General features: G+C 44.6%; 1 protein-coding gene and 1 long non-coding RNA gene across 6 annotated transcripts; both read left to right on the top strand.

The window, feature by feature from the left end:
- The first annotated feature begins 27 nt into the window (after positions 1–27).
- Positions 28–4,057, top strand: LOC309532896. The gene is made up of 2 exons (XR_014220059.1): positions 28–1,097; positions 1,677–4,057. It is a non-coding gene; the product is annotated as an uncharacterized lncRNA (long non-coding RNA).
- Positions 4,058–12,610: 8,553 nt separating this feature from the next.
- On the top strand, positions 12,611–17,311 carry LOC309533275 (trypsin-like; the record flags this gene model as incomplete). 5 transcript variants are annotated; one of them, XM_082224641.1, is made up of 5 exons in its annotated part: positions 12,611–13,077; positions 14,977–15,127; positions 15,357–15,613; positions 15,957–16,132; positions 17,162–17,311. In XM_082224641.1, the coding sequence occupies exons 1-5, from the start codon at positions 13,035–13,037 to the stop codon at positions 17,309–17,311; spliced, it is 777 nt and encodes a 258-aa protein (XP_082080767.1). In that variant the 5' UTR covers positions 12,611–13,034. The 5 variants fall into 5 exon arrangements, with proteins under 5 accessions (XP_082080767.1, XP_082080768.1, XP_082080771.1 ...); XM_082224642.1 differs by having other exon boundaries at positions 12,613–13,077; positions 15,360–15,613; XM_082224645.1 differs by lacking the exon at positions 17,162–17,311 and adding an exon at positions 16,233–16,282 and having other exon boundaries at positions 12,614–13,077.
- Between the last annotated feature and the right edge of the window lie 6,133 nt (positions 17,312–23,444).

Raw genomic sequence — 23,444 nt, 5'->3', positions numbered from 1 at the left:
TTCCCCAGCCACTCTGGGCGGCTTCCAAAAGAATATTAAAATACTATAATACATCAAACATTAAAACATTAAAAGAAAGACACGTCTGTGGAGCTCCAATGCGTGGATGAGACATGGGTGTGGAGAGGAAAGGTCTGGAGTAACTCTAGGCACCAGGGAACATTTTGGGACAAGCGGGGTGAGCTTCACTTGAACCAGTGCGGAACCAGACTGCTGGCACTTAAAAGGTGGCAGAGCAATTTTTTGCAGGGAAAGCCAAAAGAAACTAAGGAGGATCTGGTTCGGAACATATCTCCCCCTCTCCTGTAATAAGGACGAAGGCAAGAAAAGATCCATGGTGATTTAAATAGGGGAGGGGTAGAATGAGGCATTTAGAGTGCAGGGACACGGATAGCAACTCAGAGAGGCCAAAGCTCCTTGGGCTAAAATGCTTGCGCCTGAGACATTTGGAGACGGGCCTGGAAATATGTGTTTATATGCTAATGTGAGAAACCTCCAAGCCAAGATGGACCAGCTGACGTGTTTACAAACAGCCTGGTGTAATGGCAAGAACGAGCTAGACCTGGTGGATTGCTCTAGAATCGGCATCAAGACAAAAACTGCCACCAAGATGAGCAGCGGCATCCACCAACACACACTCTGTTTCTGGGCATGATTCAAGAAACAGATTTTGTTTGGGGCTTTAAAAATCTGAGGTGTATCAGAGGATCTTGAAGGGCTGCCTACCCCTCTGGGAAGCTGCCAGTTCATTGATATCACCTTCAGAAACTCTGTTGCCACTTGAACCCGATACCTCTACCAGAGCCAATTGAGTGGGTGGCATCCGGGGACAAGGCCTTTCCTGGAGAGAAGCCAGACTGTGGGACACTCTCGCCAGGAATATTTGCCTGGCACCTGTTCTTCTGACCTGAGTTTCATGAGCATCATCATTTTCAAAAGCACCTCAATCTGTCATTATTGTTGTTTGCTTGTTTCTTTTGAAGAAATTGTTTTATAGTGTTGTTTATAAAAATGTGTTCTAAAATTGATTCTAAGCTGCCTTGAGAAAACTTTGTGCAAAGACCGGATAATAATTATAAATAATAATAAAAATTACCGTATTTTTCGCCCTATAAGACGCACTTTTCCCCCTCCAAAAATGAAGGGGAAATCTGGGTGCGTCCTATGGGGCGAATGCAGGCTTTTGCTGAAGCTTGGAGAGAGAGAGGGGTCGGTGCGCACCAACCCCTCTCGCTCTCCAGGCTTCGGGAACACATCCGCAGCCTAGGCGGCCCTACGGGAGGTCCGGCAGGGATGTCTAGGCTGCGGATAGCAGCCTGCCGCCCAGCACAAGGGGCGCCCTGAAGCAGAGCGCCCCCCCCTCGCCAGGCAGACATCCGCAGCGTGGGGAGCCTTGCAGGAGTTCCCCACAAGGCTCCCCACGCTGCGGATAGCAGCCTGCCGCCCGCCCTGAAGCAGAGTGCCCCCCGCGCCAGGCAGACATCGGCCAGCCCCACAAGCTCGGGGGACAGCAGGGAGGCGCAGCACCACCATCCCGCTGTTCCTCGACCTGGTTCGGTTTCCCTGACCTGCTTTTGGGGGGGAAATAAAGGAAAAAATTTTTCCTTTATTTCCCCCCATAAAACTAGGTGCGTCCTGTGGGACGGAGCGTCCTATGGGACGAAAAATACGGTAAGCTCAGTTTAAGAAACCTTTGACCAGGGCACTTGTGGCAACTGCCTTTGAAAGGTGCTTTTTGCGTTTGGAAGCCAGAAAGAGGCCCTTGCAAAAAGTTTGCTTTATGCACCGCAGTTGTCACTGCCAAACTCCTCCTTTGTTAGTAAGGGACCAAAGGGCACATGATTGCATCAGTATTGATGGCATGGAACATTATCTGCTAGAAAATGAAAGTGTCCAAAATCAAGATATGCCTAAGACTGTACTGAGGTGGGGAGCTGCTATTTAGCACCCTCAAATCCTCCAGATTTGCCTTGGGTCAGTCTCTGCCACAGCAACTCTCGTGGCTTCCTTCTGGAGCAACACTGCCACTCCCCCTGCAACAATGTGCAAACACTTCTGGCATCCTTTCTATCCATAACCCAGATGGCAATGTGGATTCTCCACTAGAAGACATAGAAATTGGCTGCCTCTACTGACAGAAGCCACAAGAGCAGCAAATCCAGCCTCCAAGGAATGCATTGCCCGCTGCTGTGCTGGCAGTGACAGCTGCAGAGTGCTTTAGATCTGCCCCCCCCCGGCAGCCTCTTGGGGAACAGAAAGCACTTCTGGTCTCCTTCCACCCTTATCCCTGACATAAAACTCTTCTCAGGTGTGGGGAAATTTCATGGTTTGCCTCAGGTGGCAAAATGTATTGGGCCAGCCCTGGCAGTGGCTTTCCCTTGGTTTCTGGGCATAATTTTAAATGCTGGGTCTGACCATCACAAAGGTTTGAGCACCCTGGCGTAAGCCTCCCCTGGTCCTAAGCCCTTCATAAGTAAGCGGTCCTCTGAGGTTAGATTAGATACAAGTGGTTGTTCCCCTATTGTGGAATCTGTATTGGGAATTTTGATAGCTGTGTATATCTGTGTATTGCAAGGGGTTGGACTAGATAATCCTTGTGGGTCCTTTCCAAGCCCACGATTCTGTCATTCTGCTGTTATGATACTGTTGCCCGTTGTTGTGATTTAGGATAGTTTTGGTTTAATAATAATTTTAAATGCTGGTTTTTTAAAAAATGTAATTGCTGTTTTTTTGTTTTGTAAACTACCCTGAAGGTGTTTTAGGACACGTGGTGGAATACAATAAATGAACAAGTACTTAGTCTATTCTTCCTAAAAACAAGCTCTACATACATTTACCATAGCCTTTGACACCTGCACTTTCAGAGCCCACCCTATTCCTGTGATTGTAACTGTCCTCAGTTTTGAGGTTTAGTGCTGTAGCCCACTGGTAAAGGATGGGTAATAAAATTAATAATAATAAATAATATCCTCACAAAGCATGCCCCTGGCTCTACTGCCTTTACCAGCTGTGTAGCAGGCAGAAATTCAACAGGTCAGCCTTTTGCAGAATAGAAATACAATTATGGGGAAAGCTTCATCTATTCACATTCTGTCTGTTTTACTACTTGTGTCACCACCAATTTATTTTTGGGTCCTCCACACCACCTGCAAGAAATCACATAATTTTGCATGACACAAAGCATTTGCAATTATTATGCAAATCAGTGTCCTCTATTGCAAGTGGATTAGAGGGCCCAATCCGTCTAGTGTACTGGCCCCAGAAAAACCCTATTGGTGCCCCAGCAGTAGCCCATGTGGAGCTGTCCTCCTGATCCTTGTTGCTGCAGCTTACCTGGATGGGCTGGCATGGGGAAGGGCGGCAGTGAGGCTGGACCTGTGAAAGTGTTTTACATTTCTTTTTGCTTTTAACTTGTTGCTATTTTATTGTGGGGTTTTGTGTGTTTATGTTGTAAAGCGCTGTGATACATTTTTATGATACACACACACATATGTATATATATAATAAAATCAATGCCCCGAAGCCTGCCCCCAATTTGCTCCATTGGTGGCCCCCACAGGTTCATGCCAGTCCTATCCAGGTAGTAGGAGTGACACTGGTGTTCAGAGGGCAGCACTGCCCCCTCCAGGCTGCTGCTGCTATATGCAAGGCCTCAGGAGGGAAGAAGTGGGGGAAAGAACATATCCTTCCCTTCCTCAGAGCAATAGAGAGCCAGCGTGGTGTAGTGGTTAAGAGTGATTGACTCGTAATCTGGGGAACTGGGTTCGCTTCCCCACTCCTCCACCTGCAGCTGCTGGGTGACCTTGGGCCAGTCACACTTCTGTGAAGTCTCTCAGCCCCACTCACCTCACAGAGTGTTTGTTGTGGGGGAGGAAGGGAAAGGAGAATGTTAGCCGCTTTGAGATTCCTTAGGGTAGTGATAAAGCGGGATATCAAATCCAAACTCTTCAATAAAGTATATTGGATTGGACTGGTTTTTAAAACTGAACTGTAATGATAAATATAAATAACATTAATAACATCAACCATAATAATAGGTGGAGGAATCACAGTTTATTGGTAGAGCACATGGTTTGTATGCTGTAAACAAAGAAACTTCCAGGATAAAATCTCCACCTTAGAGAACTGGTGTCAGTCAGAATAGGTAATGGTCTTGCCTGACCTGGTACAAAGTAGCTTTCTATTATGTTCAAAGTACTTCAGGTTGGAACTGGCAGTCAGCCCTCAACTGAAGCCTTTTAGGCTACATATATAGCCAAGCTTGTGAAGATTTCAAGAAGGTAAGGGTTTTTGTTGTTTTAAGAAAACTGCTTTTTCTTTTCCTTGTTCCAGGCTGGCTGAAACAGCCCATAACAAAAGCATCCCTGGTGCCAATTGCAGCATTTTGTTTCAAGGCCCCCTATCCCACTGCAAAATATGGTGACTTTGGCCTGATCATTAAAAGTCTGGATGGATGCACCTACTGAGAGCTCCACTAGCTCTTATTCCATTTCCAGGCACAAGTCAAAGTCCTCCTGGTCTGTCTGCTCCTTCGATTATGCAGGGGAGGTTTTCCTCGCAGGGCTAAATAGGCAAAGGCAGTTCCAAACAGTACAACTTCCAAATCACAAGAAGAAAACAACCCATCTAGAAACAGGTTTGGCCTCTCCTGGATAGGTCCATAGCCTCAGAGCTGTTTCTGGATTTGGATGCCAATGTGGCACCACACAGTTAGGGGGCTGGTGTGCCAACTGTGCCACAAACGGGGGAATGCAGAGCTGGCTATTACATTGGGACAGCAGATGCAGTTTGCCCAAAATTTACAGCTTAAGATGACAAAAACCAGGCATTGGGAGGGAACATGTTACTCCAGAGCAAAAGCAACTGCACTGACTTCCTCATTCTTTGAGCCCAATTCAAGATGCTGCATTTTACATTAAAGATCAGACTTAGCAATGACCTACATTTCTTTTTTAGGGGTGTTTTTAAACACAGCATTGCCGCTGTCTTAACTGCTTTTATTTCTTGCTCTGCAATTCTGTTTAGTTTTGCAATTGTTTTATTGTATTTTATGTTTTTTAAGTTGTGCGCCATCTCAAACTTTTCTAAGGAAACACAACACTGTTGTGTGGAGCCATCTTTGGGTTTGGTTCAGAAGCACCAGCTGATGGGAGAACGCTGCGACCGGACTGCGGTGGTGGCGGTGGGCATCTGGCCATTGTTCAAACTGCTGCACTGGCTGCCCACTTACTGCTGAGTCAGGTTCAAGGTCCTTGCGTTGCTTGACAAAGCCCCAAACAACTTGGGTCCAGGACACCCCATCATACCCCAGTTCAATCACGGAGGTCATCTGCAGAACCATCGTTGGCCATTCCCCGAGTTGGTGAGGAGTCGCGCCTTTGGTGTCACTGGCCCGGTCCTGTGGAACTCCCTGCTACGGGAAGGCGAAGCGGCTGCTGGACCAGAGGGCGGGGCCTGCTTCTGCCGCCACGCAGAGCCCCAGGAGAATCTCGGGGGGGGGGGCTCGACTGCGGAGGCGGCTCCAGGTCCCCCTGCGGGGAGGCTGTCCGGGGAGGGGCGTGCTGCGTCTCGGGGGGGGGGCCCGGCCTGGGACTCCAGCTCCGCGCGGGAACCTCGCCAGCCTCAGTTTCCGCAGCCGTGCAATGGGCTCGGGGCCCAGCCTCCTCCCTCCCGCCTCCCTCCCCCCCCCGCACGCAGGAAGGCGGGACAAAGCGGGCCGCCCCTTTTATTGGCCGCTTGCTCCTCCAGGGGGCGCTGGCAGCCTCGCCCATTGGCCGGCAGGAGACGCGGCGGGCCCGAGTCCGCTATTGGCCGCCCTCAGCGTCCGTCTTGGGCCTTCCTCAGGGATCCCGCCCCTTGTCCTTTCCGCGCCCCTCATTGGACCAGCCGCTGGCCTTGGCCTCCTCCTTCAGCTCGCGCAGGAAAGTGTCGCGCAGGCGCAGTCCGCGCGTCAGGGCCGCGGCCGTGAGGCGCGCCGCCGCCCGGATAGGCCTCGCCTCCGCCAGCCGCTCCAGGAGCCGGTGGTCGTTCAGGAGGGCGAGCAGCAGCCGGCGCAGGACCATCCTCGCCGCGAAAGGCAGGCGGCCTCCGCCCACCGAAGACTCCGCCGGGCGGGAGAAGGAGCCGCGTCGCGAGCGGCGAGGGGCAGGTCACGTGCTGGCCGGGGGGAGCTGAAGGCCGCGCGTGCGCCCTGACGGGCGTGACTTGGTCCGCCTGACCATAGAGTAGCGGGTCCTGGGGGCGGAAGTGAACGCAGCTTCCGGGCCTTTGGCTAAAGGGCAGCTAGAAGTCAAGGCAAACCTAGAGAGCATCTTCAAAAGCAGAGGCATCGCCTGCCACCGTCTAGTCAAAGCTCTGGCTTCCCCGCTCGTGATGTGTGGAAGTGAGAGCTGGACCGTCAAGAAGGCTGATCGCCGAGGAATGGATGCTCTTGAATTCTGGTGCTGGAGGAGACTCTATTCCAACTCTATGATTCTTTGATTGTATCTTATTGATACATTCGCCTCTGCCATGTCTTTGCCCTCTGAAGATTGTGGATCCTCCTTCATTGGAGGTCTTTAAGCAGAGGTTGGATGGCCATCTGTCATGGAGATTCATTTAGTTGAGATTCCTGCATTCTTGTAATTTTGAAGAAAAATGTAGCCAATCCACCTCACTTTTTTTAAAAAAAATTAATATTTATTAACGTTTCAAAGGTTACAGAAAGAAAAAGCAAAAAACACATTTTTAAACAAAAACAATACAACGCATCACAATAAAGAAAAAACAAGAATAAGAAAGAACAAGAAAAAATAAAATCCATTAAAAAAGTGAAAAAGACAACACATGTAGAAATGAAAAATCATGGGAGAAAAGAGGAGCAAAACTTCCCCAAAATGGAGCAGTTTTGTGCAGAAAGAGACTAACAGTTATGTGTAGAAAGAAGACTTCCCTTTACCATAACTTGTCTTTCATTAGCTTATTTCCTTGACCTCCTCACACCTCCCTTTTTTTTTAATATAATTTTTTATTGGTTTTACAAGAATTTTTTATAAACACATACAAACAGATAAAGAAACAAACAAACATGTATAATTTCATATCCTTTTTTTCATAAACCTTACTTCGTCGACTTCCCCAAGCCTCCCCTTTCTGCATCCCAATTTCCAAAATTATTTCAGCAAATCCTAAGACTTAATTTCATCAGATTTATCCCTTATTCTTTTCTTTTACTTAATCTTTTTCAGCTGTAAACCCCTTCCCCCCCCTCAAATCTCGACATTTTAACACTCATTAATTTTGCAATATTTCTTAAGGTACACTTTAAATTTTTTCCAATCTTCTTCCGCCGTCTCTTCCCCCTGATCACGGATTCTGCCAGTCATTTCGGCCAGTCCCATATAGTCCATCACCTTCGTCTGCCATTCTTCCAGAGTGGGTAGATCCTGCGTCTTCCAATGCTTTGCGATGAGTATTCTTGCTGCTGTAGTAGCATACATTAAAAAAAATTCTATCTTTCTTTGACACCAACTGGCTGACAATGCCCAAGAGAAAGGCCTCTGGTTTCTTGGGAAAAGTGCATTTAAGCACCTTTTTCATTTCATTATATATCATTTCCCAGAAAGCCTTAATCTTCAGGCATGTCCACCAAAGGTGATAGAAAGTACCTTCAGTTTTTTTGCATTTCCAACACTTATTGTCAGGCAAATGATAGATTTTTGCTAGCTTGACTGGGGTCATGTACCACCTGTAAATCATTTTCATAATATTTTCTCTTAAGGCATGACATGCCGTAAATTTTATACTGGTGGTCCACAACTGCTCCCAGTCAGCAAACATAATATTATGACCAATGTCCTGTGCCCACTTAATCATAGCTGATTTAACCGTTTCATCTTGTGTATTTCATTTCAGCAACAAGTTGTACATTCTAGACAAATTCTTAGCATTGGGTTCTAACAGTTCTGTTTCTAATTTCGATTTCTCCACCTGGAAGCCAATTTTCCTGTCTTGTTTGTAAACCTCCATTATTTGATAATAATGGAGTCAGTCTCGTACTTTAGTCTTCAGTTTCTCATGGCTCTGTAGTTTCAATTTGTCACCCTCTTGTTCCAGAATTTCCCAATACTTTGGCCAATTGGCCTCCATATTGAGTTTTTTCACAGCTTTGGCCTCCAATGGCGACAACCATCTAGGAGTTTTGTTTTCCAGCAAATCTTTATATCTGATCCAGACATTATATAATGCTTTTCTAACAATGTGGTTTTTGAAAGCTTTATGCACTTTAACCTTGTCATACCATAGATATGCATGCCATCCAAATACATTATTAAAACCTTCTAAGTCCAAGATATCTGTATTCTCGAGGAGCATCCATTCTTTCATCCAGCAGAATGCTGCTGATTCATAGTACACACCTCCCTTTTTTGTATTCTAGTTCGATTATCTGTTTCAGCAAATCCTTTCCAGCTTTTCAAATTTTTGTTTTTCCCAAATTCTTTATAACATTTCTGCTAAAGCCACATAACATCATTCCAACATCCTTCTAACATTCATTAATTTTGCAATGTTTATGTAAATAGTCTTTAAATTTCTTCCAGTCTTCCTCCGCCAACTCTTCTCCCTGGTCTCGGATTCTGCCAGTCATTTCCACCAATTCCATGTAGTCCATCACCTTCATCTGCCATTCTTCCCGGGTGGGTAAATCTTGTGTCTTCCAGTACTTTGCAATAAGTATTCTTGCTGCTGTTGTGGCATACATAAAGAAAGTTCTATCCTTCTTTGGCACCGATTGGCCGACTATGCCCAGGAGAAAGGCCTCTGGTTTCTTCAGGAAGGTATATTTAAATACCTTTTTCATTTCATTATATATCATCTCCCAGAAAGCCTTAATCCTTGGGCATGTCCACCAAAGGTGAAAGAATGTATCTTCAGTTTCTTTACATTTCCAACATTTATTGTCGGGCAAGTGATAAATTTTTGCAAGCTTGACTGGGGTCATGTACCACCTATACATCATTTTCATAATATTCTCTCTTAAGGCATTACATGTCGTAAACTTCATACCTGTGGTCCATAACTGTTCCCAGTCAGCCATCATAATGTTATGTCCAACATCTTGTGCCTATTTAATCATAGCAGATTTCACTGTTTCATCCTGAGTATTCCATTTCAGCAGCAAGTTATACATCTTTGACAAAATCTTGGTTTTGGGTTCTAACAGTTCTGTTTCTAATTTTGATTTTTCCACCTGGAAGCCAATTTTCTTGTCCAAATTGTATGCCTCCATTATCTGATAATAATGAAGCCAGTCTTGCACTTTGTTTTTTAGTTTCTCAAAACTCTGCAGTCTCAGTCTATCTCCCTCTTGTTCCAGAATTTCCCAATATTTCGGCCATTTGGCCTCCATATTGAGCTTTTTCTGAGCTTTCGCTTCCATCGGTGACAGCCACCTTGGGGTTTTGTTTTCCAATAAATCCTTATATCTTATCCAGACATTAAACAATGCTTTCCTGACAATATGATTTTTAAATGCTTTATGTGCTTTGACCTTATCATACCACAAATATGCATGCCATCCAAATACATTGTTATAACCTTCTAAGTCCAAGATGTCTGTGTTTTCAAGAAGCAGCCATTCTTTCAACCAGCAAAAGGCTGCTGATTCATAATAAAGTTTAAGGTCTGGCAGGGCAAAACCGCCTCTTTCCTTTGCATCCATTAATATTTTAAATTTTATTCTAGGCTTCTTGCCCTGCCAGACAAATCTAGAGATGTCTCTCTGCCACTTCTTGAAACAGTGCATTTTGTCCAAAATTTGCAATGTTTGAAACAAAAATAACATTCTAGGCAATACATTCATTTTTATCGCAGCAATACGGCCTAGCAGTGAAAGCTTCAAATTTGACCAAATTTCTAAGTCTTTTTTCACTTCCGTCCAACATTTTTCGTAATTGTCTTTAAATAGGTTCCCATTTTTAGCTGTCATATTAATCCCAAGGTATTTCACTTTCTTAACCACTGTTAAACCTGTCTCATTCTAAAACCTTTCTCTTTCAATCGCTGTTAAATTTTTCTCTAAAACCTTTGTTTTTAACTTGTTCAGTTTAAATCCTGCAACTTGACCAAATTCTTGAACCTAGCAGTTCAAAAGCACGTCAAAGTGCAAGTAGGTAAATAGGTACCGCTCCGGCAGGAAGGTGAACGGCATTTCTGTGCGCTGCTTTGGTTCACCAGAAGTGGCTTAGTCATGCTGGCCTGGAAGCTGTACGCCGGCTCCCTTGGCCAATAAAGTGAGATTAGTGCCGCAACCCCAGAGTCGGTCACAACTGGACCTAATGGTCAGGGGTCCCTTTACCTTTACGTAAGGAGCCTCAAAGTGGCGTACAATCTCCTTTCCCTCCCCCCCCCACAGCAAATTTTCTGCGAGGTGAGTGAGGCTGAGAGACTTCAGAGAAGTGTGACTAGCCCAAGGTCACCCAGCAGCTGCATGTGGAGGAGTGGGGAAGCGAACCTGGTTCACCAGATTACGAGTCCACCACTCTTAACCACTACACCACGCTGGCTCTCAGTCTTTTATATGGAAGATGCCTGATGCATATGGGGGCCTGGAAAACCTTGCCTGTAGCATTCCCTAATGCCAGCTTAATAACTGAGAGAGGAAAGTCCCTGAAACATACCAGAACTGCTTTGTTATCTTTCCACAAAATAAATACATCTATATAACACCTGTTGGTTGGATGCCACTCACAATCTCTGCTGAGGTTTGGCAAGATTCCAGGGGAGTCCCAGGCACTTACCCAGGGTCTGTGTTCCCTTGAAGATGAAGGCATGGAGGAGGCTGTTGTAGCTTTCAGAAATATGATATATTGACATATCTACACCTGAATTTGGATGGAAGGAGTCCAGATCTAACAACGTGGTCATCCAAGAGGGGTATGTTCCCCACAGCAGTGCAGCAGTGGAGTCCAAGGCATCTCTCCCAGCCTCCCTTCAGCCATCCTGCCAAAATGGTTCTCTCCTTTGTTCTCAGCCCCCAACTCTACATATGACATCATGCTCTGCTACCCTGGTAACCTTCCAAATCTCCTGTCTCTGTTTGTACATCTGGGCAGGGGGGAAGGACAGTTCTCTTGCATTACCAATGGCCCTCCGTGACCCTGCATCACTTCTTAGTAGCCCTAGCGTAGCCAGGTTGTTTTGCATAAGCTTGCCCATAATTCCTCTGCAGTTTGTATTTTCCCTTCATATTCCAAATGGATGCTTTATTTGAGATTCCTGCATCGCAAGGGGTTGGACAATGACCCTATGAATCAAACCCCTATCATTTATTACTTTCTTGGGGTTGGGGGGGGTTGGGGGGGTTCCCCTCTCAAATTCATAGAACACCTATATTGCCGCTAGAAGAAGTTGTTCAAGCACATGTCAGCAGGATTGCTGCTCTGGAGGGACAGGCTCATCGGACTTCCTTGAGTGGGAATTGACCTCCTGAGGGTGACATGAACATGTTCCACATCAACAGCCTCTGGAAGAGCTACCCAAAGGTAGATGTTGGTCTATGTCTCACCGTCTCCGCCCTGGCCCACCACCTAAGGATACCAGCTGCTGCAGCATCTGGCTAGGCTGGCTAAGCAATGGACATTATGTTTATTTCAATGAACTGAATAGAGTGAAAGATTATGAGTCATGGGGGCATGGAGAGTGCGTGTATTAACAGCACTTGGCTTATTTTTTTAGTTGCTAATACTGTTTTATAGATTATAAATGCTTTGTTAATCATATAATATGATGTCAGGGGTTCAGGAGCAGAGGCGAGGGCAAGGGAGGAAACAGAGAGCGAGGGGGAGGAGGCAGAAGAAAAGATGAGTGATGACGACGACCCGAGATCTCCGAGTCTTTCCAGTGAATCAGAAGATTCACAGGAAGGAGCGCCAGTGGCCAGAGCAAGGGGGGAGCTTAGGGGGACACCCCAGGAAGAAGGGTCCAGAGGGGGCTCAGAGAGCAGCAGTTGGAAATCGGGGCCAGCATCACCAACAGAACGCAGTGGAGAGGAAGGGCACCAGGTACCGAGCTCTGGCAGCTCGCAGCAGGAGGGAGGGCATGAGTCAGGAGTGGCCACACCTCCATCGGGGAGCGAGGAAACGGTCAGGCGGCAAGTGGAAGGTTGGGCGCGCGCGCCAAGTTCAAATACACAGGAAGGTGGAGCAGTAAGCAGCCCGGAAAGGGAGCCAGGTCCTAAAGCCCGACGCAAGGAGACAGAAGGATCCGGGGGGTCAGCGTCAGAAGCGTCCAGAAAGGAAGAGACCACGGGGGGCAGAGGGACCCAGAGAAGAACGGTCAGGCGGAAAAGGTGGAGTAAGGCTAGGGTACTTAGCTGGTGTACAGGGGGCGGAGACTCAGACGGAGCTTCGCCAGTCTAACCCATAAGACGTAGAGTTGCACGCAGCAGCTTGAGAATGGAAACTGTAATTCAATAAAGACTTTTACTAAGTAACCGCTGGCTAGCGTGATCCTCTGTGAGCTAGGATCTTGAAGCAGCTCTGACATATGACTTTTGCTGTAATTGTAATGTTTAGCATATTTTTGTTGCCGCTTTGTTAATACACTGGTACCTCAGGTTACAAACACTTTGTACTCCACTAACCTGGAAGTACTACCTTGGGTTGAGAACTTAGCCCCAGGATGAGAACGGAAATCGCGCACCAGCGGGAAAGCGCGCCTCAGGTACCACTGTTGTGTTTTCTAGGCTGTAATTGTTTTTACTGATGATTTGTTAGGCTGAAAGAGCTGCTCAATGCCCCAGTGCTGGGTCTGAACACAAAACACTCTGAAAACTCGGGGAACCTACAGCCCAGACCTCCTACAAACCCAAAGGAGCAGCAATCTTATCTCCTTCAGAAATGTTACTAAAAATGGCCTAACTGCATGGACAAGAGTCAATGTGAAAGCTGTGCAAACATTCTTTCTTCTCTTCTCTCCATTCTGGGAGATTAGACGACTTCCAGGTGCACACAGGACTCCGCATTCTCAGTGAGGCCAGTTTGAGAGAAGAGAACATGCTGTGGCTGGGTTGCAGTTTACTGCTGGCGGCTCTTGCAGGTACACCCCCCCCCCCAAATCTGGACAGTTTATCTGCCCAAGAATAGTCATGAAATGTTGGGTGAGGATGAACAAAACTGTAGTACAGAAGCTGGAATGCAAATCCACGGCCATCAATCCAGAAGAGGGCTAAGATTTCAGGGTGCAAGTAGAGGTGTCCTGGCAACAGAGGAGGGGAAGGAGAACCAGGCAGTGAAGCCAGGAAACAGAAATGCAGGAGGGCTATCACCATTGTCAGTCATACTCAGATTTAACCCACTGATATTAATGGGGCATGCCTAATTTAAGTCCACTGATTTCAGTGGGACTACTCTGAGTATTACTTAGTTGGATACAACCCAAAAACCCACTCTCTACACTGACCATTCAGACTATTCACCCAGCCCCACTTTATTAACTGAATTTGTTCTGTAACAGTGTGTGAAACTGACATATCCCTAAGCAACTTGGTCCCAAAGTACCATGAGACCCCAAAGTACTTACTTTCCAACTTGACCACCCAGATCTGTTGATGGGGCACTTCTGTTGGTCTCCTCACCCCAATGAACCCTGAGGTTTAGCTGGACGTCATTAGGGATTGAGCCTTTGGTGTGGCAGCCACTGCCCTGTGGAACTCCCTGCCACCAAGAGCCACCCCTCCCTTCAGACATCTTTTGAAAACTTTAATGTTTAGAGAAGCCTTTGTAACATGTATCTCATTTCATAGTATTGTAGAGTTGGTAGGGACCCCTAGGGTCATCTAGTTCATTTTTTTTTTTTATAAAATTTTTATTAGTTTTACAAAAGTTTTTATAACAAACAAACATAAAAGAAAAACAGACAAACAAACAAATATAATTTCAAAATATCCTTTCATAGACTTCTTTCCTCGGACTTCCCCATACCTCCCCTTTCTGCATCCTCATGTCCAAATTTTATAGCAACTTATAAATGTTCTTTCCCATCCTAATTCATCATAGTCCTTTCTTAATCTGATCTTATATTACTGCAACCCTTTCTCTCTGTAAAATCTCGACATTCTAAGCTTCATCAAGTTTATAATAGTTCTTAAGATAAATCTTAAATTTCTTCCAGTCTTCTTCCGCAGTCTCCTTTCCCTGGTCACGAATTCTGCTCGTCATTTCCGCCAATGTCATATAGTCAATCACTTTCATCTGCCATTCTTCCAAGGTGGGTAAATCTTGTGTCTTCCAATACTTTGAAAGTATTGAAAGTATAGGGTCATCTAGTTCAATCCCCTGCCATGCAGGAATCTCAGCTCTGTTAACTAATTAGTATTTATTGGCATTTTAATGATGTTTTCATGCTGATTTTATTCTCATATATAATAATACACATATACAGTACATATATATGGTGGTAAGAAAATAAATTAACAGCTCATATCAGAATAATCAAAAGCAGTCAGTTATTTGGGCTGATTGTACAAAGAGGAAATGTCACTGTTACATGGGGCAAACCAGCAGTGTACTATATAGTTACTTGTTGTAGTTACTGTTTTGGAATAGTCTACAATAATACATTATGATCTTTCCTGTGGTTTAAAACTGTGGCTTTTATTTTAGCAGTATGAGTGATGGTATGTAGAACTCTGGCAGAAATTAATCAGGAACAGTTGCCAGCCACACTTACTTGCAATATGAGACCAATAATTCAAAGGATTGCTATGCAGGGAGATGGAGGTGGAAAGCAGGATATGGTGGCAAAAAGTTGAGCCTTTGTTTACTAGCAGGAAGAGATTGCATGCAGCGCCCTCATCTAGCTACCGTAGTCTGGCTGACAGATGTCATGGGATAGGCTGGATACCATTTCCTGAGTTCACGAGGCCACATTGCATTTTAGCATGTTCCTAACCATTGAAGAAGTCTTGATTTTTCCCTCTACCAATTATATATTGAGCTGTTGCAGCTGCTGAGAAGTTGGTTGGTAGTGCCAAGTGCCAACAAGATTCTGTGCCGTGGCAAGTCTCCCTCCAGTCAGTGCACCATGTCTGCAGTGGGGCCCTCATCAGCCAAGAATGGGTGTTGTCCTCAGCTCAGTGCAGCAGGAGGTGGGTATAAGCTTGCTTCACACCCTTTGCACACAATCTGTCTCCCACAGGGAATAAAGTCCATTCTCTGCTGTTGGCTGCTCTGTTCTCATTTGAGATAGGAGGGCAACTTGTGCATTTGCCTGCCTGCCTACAAGAATCCTTGAGGGTGAGCAAGGAATCTTTCAACCCAGGCTGAGGCAGAAAAACTCTAGGGAGAACACTATTGACCCACCTGCTCTTCTTCCAGCAGCCCAGATCACATGGAGGTCTGGCTTGGCCTACAAGTCCCTGAGACTCTTCCTAAGGAGAAGCAACAGGTCATTGCTGCTGCCAAGCTGGTGCCTCATAAGCAGTTCAACAACTACACACTGGACTATGACATCATGCTCATCAAGCTTGCACAACCAGCTGTCCTGGGTGAGCTAGTGCAGCCCATCAGTTTGCCCAGCCAATGTGCCATAGCTGGGACCCAGTGCCTGGCTTCAGAATGGATCAGCAGCAACTGTGAGTACAGAGAGGGTGGTGCTGAGAGACTAACCAGGACCAGCAACAACTGTGACAGACTGGAGCAGGGGGGCTGCTGGAAGATGCCCCTCTTCGTGGCCGTGGGGGATTATGGTGGGGACACGCAAGGGGGCACTGAAGTTCCTTAGTGATGCATGGGATAAATGACACCATGCAAAAAAGGGAAGGGTAGATGAATGGCAAATGGTGGGAGGGAGGCACCAACAATTCATTGTACTATGATAGATTCATGGCAGGTGGCAGTGCCCCCTTGAAGCAGAAAGAGCTCAAGGAGAGAGGGGTGAGGCCTGAGCATAAGAGTCTCCCTCCTGCCTTGCCCCAGGCAGCTGCTCAGGATCAACATATTTTGGGCTTACAGCTGATGGAACAGACAACCTTCTGCAGTGCTCCTACCTTCCAGTCACATCTGATGCCACTTGCAACAATGTCTACCCAGGACGGTTCACTGACAGGATGCTTTGTGCTGGACAGCTGGACAGCAGCCAAGATGCCTGCAAGGTGAGACTCTTCTCTTTTTACTGGCAAGTCCAGTGATTGGGGTGGGGGTGGGGAGCAAACAAGCAGAGGCATACCTTGACTCCCTTGTGATCTTGGCCAGAAGCTGTATCAGTACATCTGAAGCTGGGAGAGACCATGGACCAGAAACTCCAAAAGTTTGCTTTTTGTTCACCTTTCACGCTCTGCCTGTGATTTCCTCCATGACCATCAGGACTGCTCTTCTTCCTCTCTCCCTCCCTCTCTTCCTGCAACTCTCACCTGCTGTCTCCATCTTTCTTCTATCCAAGCGCCACTTGGCGCTCCACTCACAGTCCCAATAGCACCACTGGCCAACCTGGGAGATGGTCCTGCAGGGCTGATGAGATGGGTGCCTAGAGGAGCCTGCATGCCTTGCCTGGCCTCCCAGATGGGCAGGTGTGCTCCTAGCCACTCCAAGCCATGGGTGAGAGGTGTGGTTTTGGTGGCCCCCGGAGCCTGCACTTTTTGGTGGGAGGTAAGGTTGTATAGGTGTCCCTGACTTTGAGTTCAGTAACATGGTCTAATTATGTGCACCCACACACACCATATAGATGAATGCTTCCCTTCAGACTAGATCTGTCTCCAACCAAATCACTCACAAGCACAAGCATTCTCCATAGGCAGGCTAGTAGCTTACTGGCCAGACATTAACCAGAACTAAACAACAAAGCATAATATATTTGAAAAGTACAATAAAAAGCCATGTGCCAAATCCTCCCCATATCAAAGTTAAATAGCATTTATGTCATTCCCACATTCTTGAGAGGGCCAGAGGGGCTGTAAGCGCAAGCGCACACCCACCCCAACGGGAAGGGAAATTCTCCAGCTGCAAGAGCCAACCTCTTGGGACCACTCAGGAGGTACTTGTGGCTGGGGAAAGCCTCACACAGCTCCCTCTCTCCTGCTGCAGGCAGTGCTTCAGGGCCTGAGAGTTCAAATAACGACAGTGAGAAATTGCCATGATTTGATCCTGTCCCCTGGAGAGTCCCAAAGCTGTTGTCTATGTCTTAGGGAGATGTGGGCAGCCCCTTGGTGTGTGAAGAAGCCCTCCAGGGACTGCTGTCCTGGAAGAAAAGCTGCAGTGGAGAGAACCAGCTGGGGCTGTACACCAAGGTCTGCATCTTTGAAGACTGGATCCACTACACAATTGCCAACAACTGAAGAGCAATAAAGCCAGTTTGAGCTCTGACCTGGTATCTCGCTGCTATGAGAAAGACCCTGTGATCTGACACCACCAGCAATGCAATGACTGTACAGGCCTGGCTACTGTGGAAGAGAAGGCTTCTAGGAAGTCTACCCCCCAGTCTGCCCACCACCAGAGGGGTCATGGCTGAGGCAAGGGAGCAGAATCGAATGATTTGCTCCCTCACTCCTCAGCCTCCGGCACACCTCCTGGAATGGCTTGATTTCACATTATGGTAGATGTTGGTAAGGGTTTACCATGTAGGTGAGGGAATATGTTAACTATATTTTATTCCTCCACAAACCTGACCAACAGACAAAACATCAGCTTATTGCTTGTGTTTATTTTTTTTTATAATGATTTTTATTGCATTTTTTCCAAATTACAGAAAGAACAGAAGAAAGAAATAACATAAAGAATAGAAAGAAAGAAAAAAAAACAGAAAATCACAACCATTTCAACAACTTATTTCAAATTTCCATTGGACTTCCCCACATCTCCCACATAGTGCATTCTTGACAATAAAGTTATCAGCAAATTATACCCTTATTTCGTGTGTTTCTTTGTATTTTCAATTGAAGTTTAAGTTTAAATCTCTTATTTTCCATTTACTCTAAAAATATAACATGTTGTCATTTTTACCCATTTAAACTTTGATTCTTTCATAAATGTTATCCAATTTCATAAATAATTAAATTTTCGTTGCTGGGGCTAACATTCCAGGTCATACGGCATCTTAAGATTCATATAACTTATAATACTTTTGCAAATAGTCTTTAAATTTTTTCCAGTCCTCCTCCATTGCCTCTTCTCCCAAATCTCGGATCCTTGCAGTCATCTCGGCTAGTTCCATGTAGTTCATCAATTGCGTCTGCCAGTCCTCCAGTGTGGGCAAATCTTGGGTCTTCCAATGCTTAGCGATAAGGATTCTTGCTGCTGTTGTAGCATACATAAAAAAGGTTCTATCCTTTTTTAACACCTTCTGGCCGACAATGCCCAGAAGGAAGGCCTCCGGTTTCTTGGGGAAGGTGTACTTGAACACCTTTTTTAACTCGTTATAAATCATTTCCCAGAAGGCCTTCAATCTTGGACAAGTCCACCAAAGGTGAAAGAATGTCCCCTCAGCTTCCTTACATTTCCAGCATTTGTTATCGGACAAATGGTATATCTTAGCCAGCTTGACCGGGGTCATGTACCACCTGTATACCATTTTCATAATATTTTCTTTCAGAGCATTACATGCAGTAAACTTCATACCGGTGGTCCATAACCTCTCCCAGTCTTCAGACATGATATTATAACCAATGTCCTGAGCCCATTTTATCATCGCTGATTTAACTGTCTCATCCTGAGTGTTCCATTTAAGCAGCAAGTTATACATTCTCGATAATAACTTGGTCTTTGGTTCTAACAACTCTGTCTCAAGTTTCGATTTTTCCACCTGGAATCCTGTTTTTTTGTCTAGCTTAAAGACCTCATTAATTTGGGCATAGTGTAACCAATTTTGCACCTTATCCTTTAGTTTTTCAAAGCTCTGCAACCTCCAATTACCTCCAATGTTTTCTATTATTTCCCAATATTTCGGCCAGTATGCCTCCATATTGGGTTTTTTCCGAGCCTTGGCCTCTATTGGTGAAATCCACCTCGGAGTTTTGCTTTCCAATAAGTCTTTGTATTTTTTCCAGACCATATATATTGCTTTTCTGACAATATGGTTTTTAAACATTCCGTGTGTTTTCCCCTTGTCATACCACAGATACGCATGCCAACCTAGCGAATTATTAAAGCCTTCCAGATCTAGGACATCAGTGTTTTCTAGTAGAATCCAATCTTTCATCCAGCAGAAGGCCGCAGCTTCATAATATAACCTTAAGTCTGGCAGGGCAAACCCCCCCCTCTCCTTTGCATCAGTTAGTATTTTAAACTTTATTCGGGGCTTTTTGCCCTGCCAGACAAACCTAGAGATGTCCTTCTGCCACTTTCCAAAACATTCCACTCTGTCCACAATCTGCAAGGCTTGAAACAAAAACAACATTTTTGGCAAAACGTTCATTTTTATAGCTGCAATTCGGCCTAACAAGGATAGTTTCAATCTTGACCAGATTTCTAGGTCTTTTTTAACTTCTGACCAACATTTCTCATAGTTGTCTTTAAATAAATTCAAGTTCTTAGAAGACAGATTGACCCCCAGGTATTTCACTTTTTTGACAATGTTTAGTTCTGTTTCCTTCTGAAACCCCTCTGTTTCAATAACTGTCAAGTTTTTCCCTAACACCTTAGTTTTTTGTTTGTTCAACTTAAAACCCGCCACCCGACCAAATTTCTGAATCAATTCCAAAACTCTTTTTGTACTAGATTCTGGCTCCTGTAATGTTAAAACCAAGTCATCTGCAAATGCTTTCAGTTTATATTGTTTCGCTCCGACCCGTATTCCTTGTACCTGCCGATCCTTCCTTATCATGTTCAGCAAAACCTCCAGGACTGAAATAAATAATAAAGGGGAAAGGGGGCACCCCTGACGTGTTCCTTTTTCAATATGAAGTTCTTCTGTCACCACATTGTTCACTATCAACTTAGCTTTTTGTTCTGAATAGATTGCTTCTATCCCATTCTCAAACCCCCTTCCCACTCCCATCCCTTCCAAGTTTTTCTTCATAATTTTCCAAGAAATATTGTCAAAGGCCTTCTCCGCATCAATAAAAATTAACACTGCTTTAGTGTTAATATTTGTTTGTAAAAGTTCCAGAATATCGATAATATTCCTAGTGTTATCAAACAAATGTCTACCTGGGAGAAAGCCAGCTTGGTCCTTGTGAATTACTTCATTTAATACTTTTTAAAATCTATTAGCCAAAATATCTGCAAATATTTTGTAATCCACGTTTAGGAGTGAGATGGGACGGTAGTTCTTAAGTTGAGTCTTTTCAGTTTCCACTTTAGGTATCAGTGTGATGAATGCTTCTTTCCACGTATCTGGTGCCCTCCCTCCCCCCATAATCTGGTTGCAAACCTCCATTAATGGTTGTATCAAGTAGTCTTTTAACATCCTGTAGTACTTGGAGGTAAGTCCATCAGGGCCTGGAGATTTGCCTAGTTGCATATTCTGAATGGCATCCTCGATTTCCTGTTGTGTTATTTTACTGTTCAAGATTGATCTCTTCTCTTGAGATAGTTTTGGTAGGCCATTGTCTTTCAAGAATTGTTCTATCTCAGTTGCTTCCTCGGACCCTTGTGTATACAGTTTTTTAAAATATTTCTGGAAACACTTTCTAATTTCTCCCGGTTTCTGAATATTTTTCCCTTCAACTTCTAGGTTAGTAACATAATTTAATTTTTGTCTCTTTTTCAATTGCCAAGCTAGCAGTTTCCCACATTTATTCGCAGATTCAAAAGATCTTTGTTTCATTTGTTTGATTTTCCATTCCACTTCTTGGTTAATCAATTTCGTATATTGTGCCTGGTGGAATTTGATTTCTCTTAAAGTCTCTTTTGATTTTGGATTCAATCTTAATTTTTTCTCTCCATCTCTTATCTTCTCCAATATCTTATCCTTTTTACCATTCCAGAATTTTTTCTTAATCGTATTCTGTTGTATCAGAAACCCTCTCATAACAGCTTTGCTTGCGTCCCAGATTATTCTTTTTTCCACCGAGGTATTCAAGTTAATTTCAAAATAGTCCTTTAAAGCTTTTTGGGCCTTCTTTACAATCTCTTGATCTCTTAACAGGTTGTCATTCATTTTCCATCTGAAGGAATCGGCAGTAGTAAATCTCATTTCCATTTTCAGAGCGTTATGGTCGGAGCAAGTCTTTGGGCAGATTTCTATTTTTGTAGTCTTAGGTGCCAGCCCTCTAGTTGTCCAAATTTGGTCGATTCTTGTCCATGACAGGTGGGCCTCAGAAAAGAAAGTTCCTTCTTTACCTAGGGGGTTTCTCGTCCTCCATAAATCAATTAAATCCATATTGTCAGTTAGTTCAAAAAAAGTTTTTGGTAGTCTTCCATCTTTGGTCAAATTCTGGTTCTGTGACTTATCCATAAAGGTAGAGACAACCCCATTCATGTCTCCCATCATAATGATGTTAGAATAATCCAGATAGTCCAGTAATGTCTCATGTAGCTTCTTATAAAATTCTGATTTCCCCTCATTTGGTGCATAGATTCCTAATATCAAAACTTTCTCTCCTTGGGTCAGTATTTCAATAGCCAGGATTCTTCCTTGTTCATCTTTGAACAAAAATTTTGGTGATAAATTCTCCTTAGCGTAGATCACCACGCCTCTCTTCTTAACTCTATCTGATGAAATAAATTCTTGGCCTAGTCTTTTATTTATTAACACCTTCCTATGTAGCCTGGTCACATGGGTTTCTTGCAAACAAATTATGTCCAAATTTTCTTTCTTTAGAATATGGAAGATCCTTTTGCGTTTTTCCGGGGAATTCGCGCCATTAATGTTCCAACTGTACAGCTGCAGAGACATCCTGTATCAATCTGTTGTTGCTCTTTATGGGGCGTCTTCTTTTTTGTCCAAATCCGAGGGTGGTAGCTCTTTTCCAGACTCTGGTGGTGGCCAAATAGCTGCCGCTCCTTTCTGCAAGTCTTCTCCGTGATCGTGTAGGAACTTCTGGCTGTCCTCTTTCGTTTTGATTTTAATCTTCTTTCCTTTGTATTTGAATGAGAGGCCTTGTGGAAACTCCCACCTGTATGGTATTCCGTTACCTCTCAAAAGTCCAGCTAGGTCGGTGTAGTTAGATCTGAGATCCAATAGTTGTTTAGGAATATCCTTGTAAATTTGTGCTCTTCTGTCCTGGATCTCGAGTGCTTTGTTAAAATGTAGGTCAAGTAGCTTGTCTCTCTCCTGCTTAGTCCTTAAGATAATCAAACAGTCTCTAGGCCTGTCCTTCCCAGTAACTCTTCCCAGTCTGAATGCAGTTGTTATTTTAAAATCTGTATCTTCATTTATACCCCAGAATTTAGAGAATTCTGCTGTCAAGAAGCCAATCAAATCCTCTTTCTCAATCTCTGGGATAGAGCGTAATCTTAAATTATTTTCCCTGTTTCTCAATTCCACCAAAGACAGGTAGGCCTGCTGGTCAGTGATATGTTTATGAAGCGGCCTTACCTCTCCTTTCAATTCCTCCACTTTCTGAATTGCTTCTCCTGCTTTTTCGTTCGCAGCCTCGGCCAATTTTCGATTTTCAGATGTAGCGTCCTTTAGATTTCCAATATCTTGTGCATGCTTAGCCACCTGTTCAGAAAGTTTGGTGATTGAAGATGTGGCTAAGTCAATTTTTGCAGTTTGATCATCCACTTTTTTATTCAAAATTGCAAATTGTTGTAACATTTCCTCTAAAAGAGTGTTGGAACCCCCAGCTGCCATATCCTCAGTTGTTGACTGTTTAGCTTCCTTGGATGGGGGTGTTGGTGATGGTACAGCCTGTAAGACAGCAGGGACTGAAGATCTACGAGCCTGGGAAATCAGGGTTGTTTGTACCAGTTGGCCTTTCCCTGCTTTCGACGCAGCTCTTGTTTTTACTCGGTCGCTCATTCCACACCTGTCTTTGGATTCAAGGTCAAACTGTCAAAAATTCCATGGGAAAGACAGGCCTCAGAGTAAATAACCAGACCACAGAGAGTCAAAACAAAGTTAGTTCTCAGGAAATTGTAAATCCCAAACTCCACTAGAGGGAGTATTGTTACAGTTCAGGAAAGAAGAAACAAAGTTTCAGTCGCCATTAAAGTTCCTGCAGTTAAGTAAATTAACAATAGTCTTTAGAGAAGACCTTTTCCCTCTGGCAGAGCCCTCTCAATGTTGCCACAATAGTTTCTCAGGAGGTGCAAAATACAGTTGTTTAGTTGTATCCACCAGTGATGCCTCTAAGTGTCCATTTCAACTTTGTATATGTATCCGCAAAACAGCCTTTTGCCCCTCTGCAAGCCCGGGACTGGGGTTTTTAAAGTCTTTAAAATTTTAAAAGTCCAGCAGAGGAGAAAGTCCCCAAGTAGAGTAAACACAATAGCAAGGAAATAAAAGTAACTTGCCTTTCCCTTCAGTTTCTGACTTCTCCAGACGTATGATGTTTCCCGTTTTAAAGCCCTTTTGTGCTGCTTCCA

This window comes from Podarcis vaucheri (assembly GCF_965113315.1).
Source record: "Podarcis vaucheri genome assembly, chromosome: 5".
In the NCBI taxonomy this organism is placed as follows: Eukaryota; Metazoa; Chordata; class Lepidosauria; order Squamata; family Lacertidae; genus Podarcis; species Podarcis vaucheri.
The sequence above is the reverse complement of the archived record's forward strand: the minus strand, read 5'-3'. Positions and strand labels throughout refer to the sequence as shown.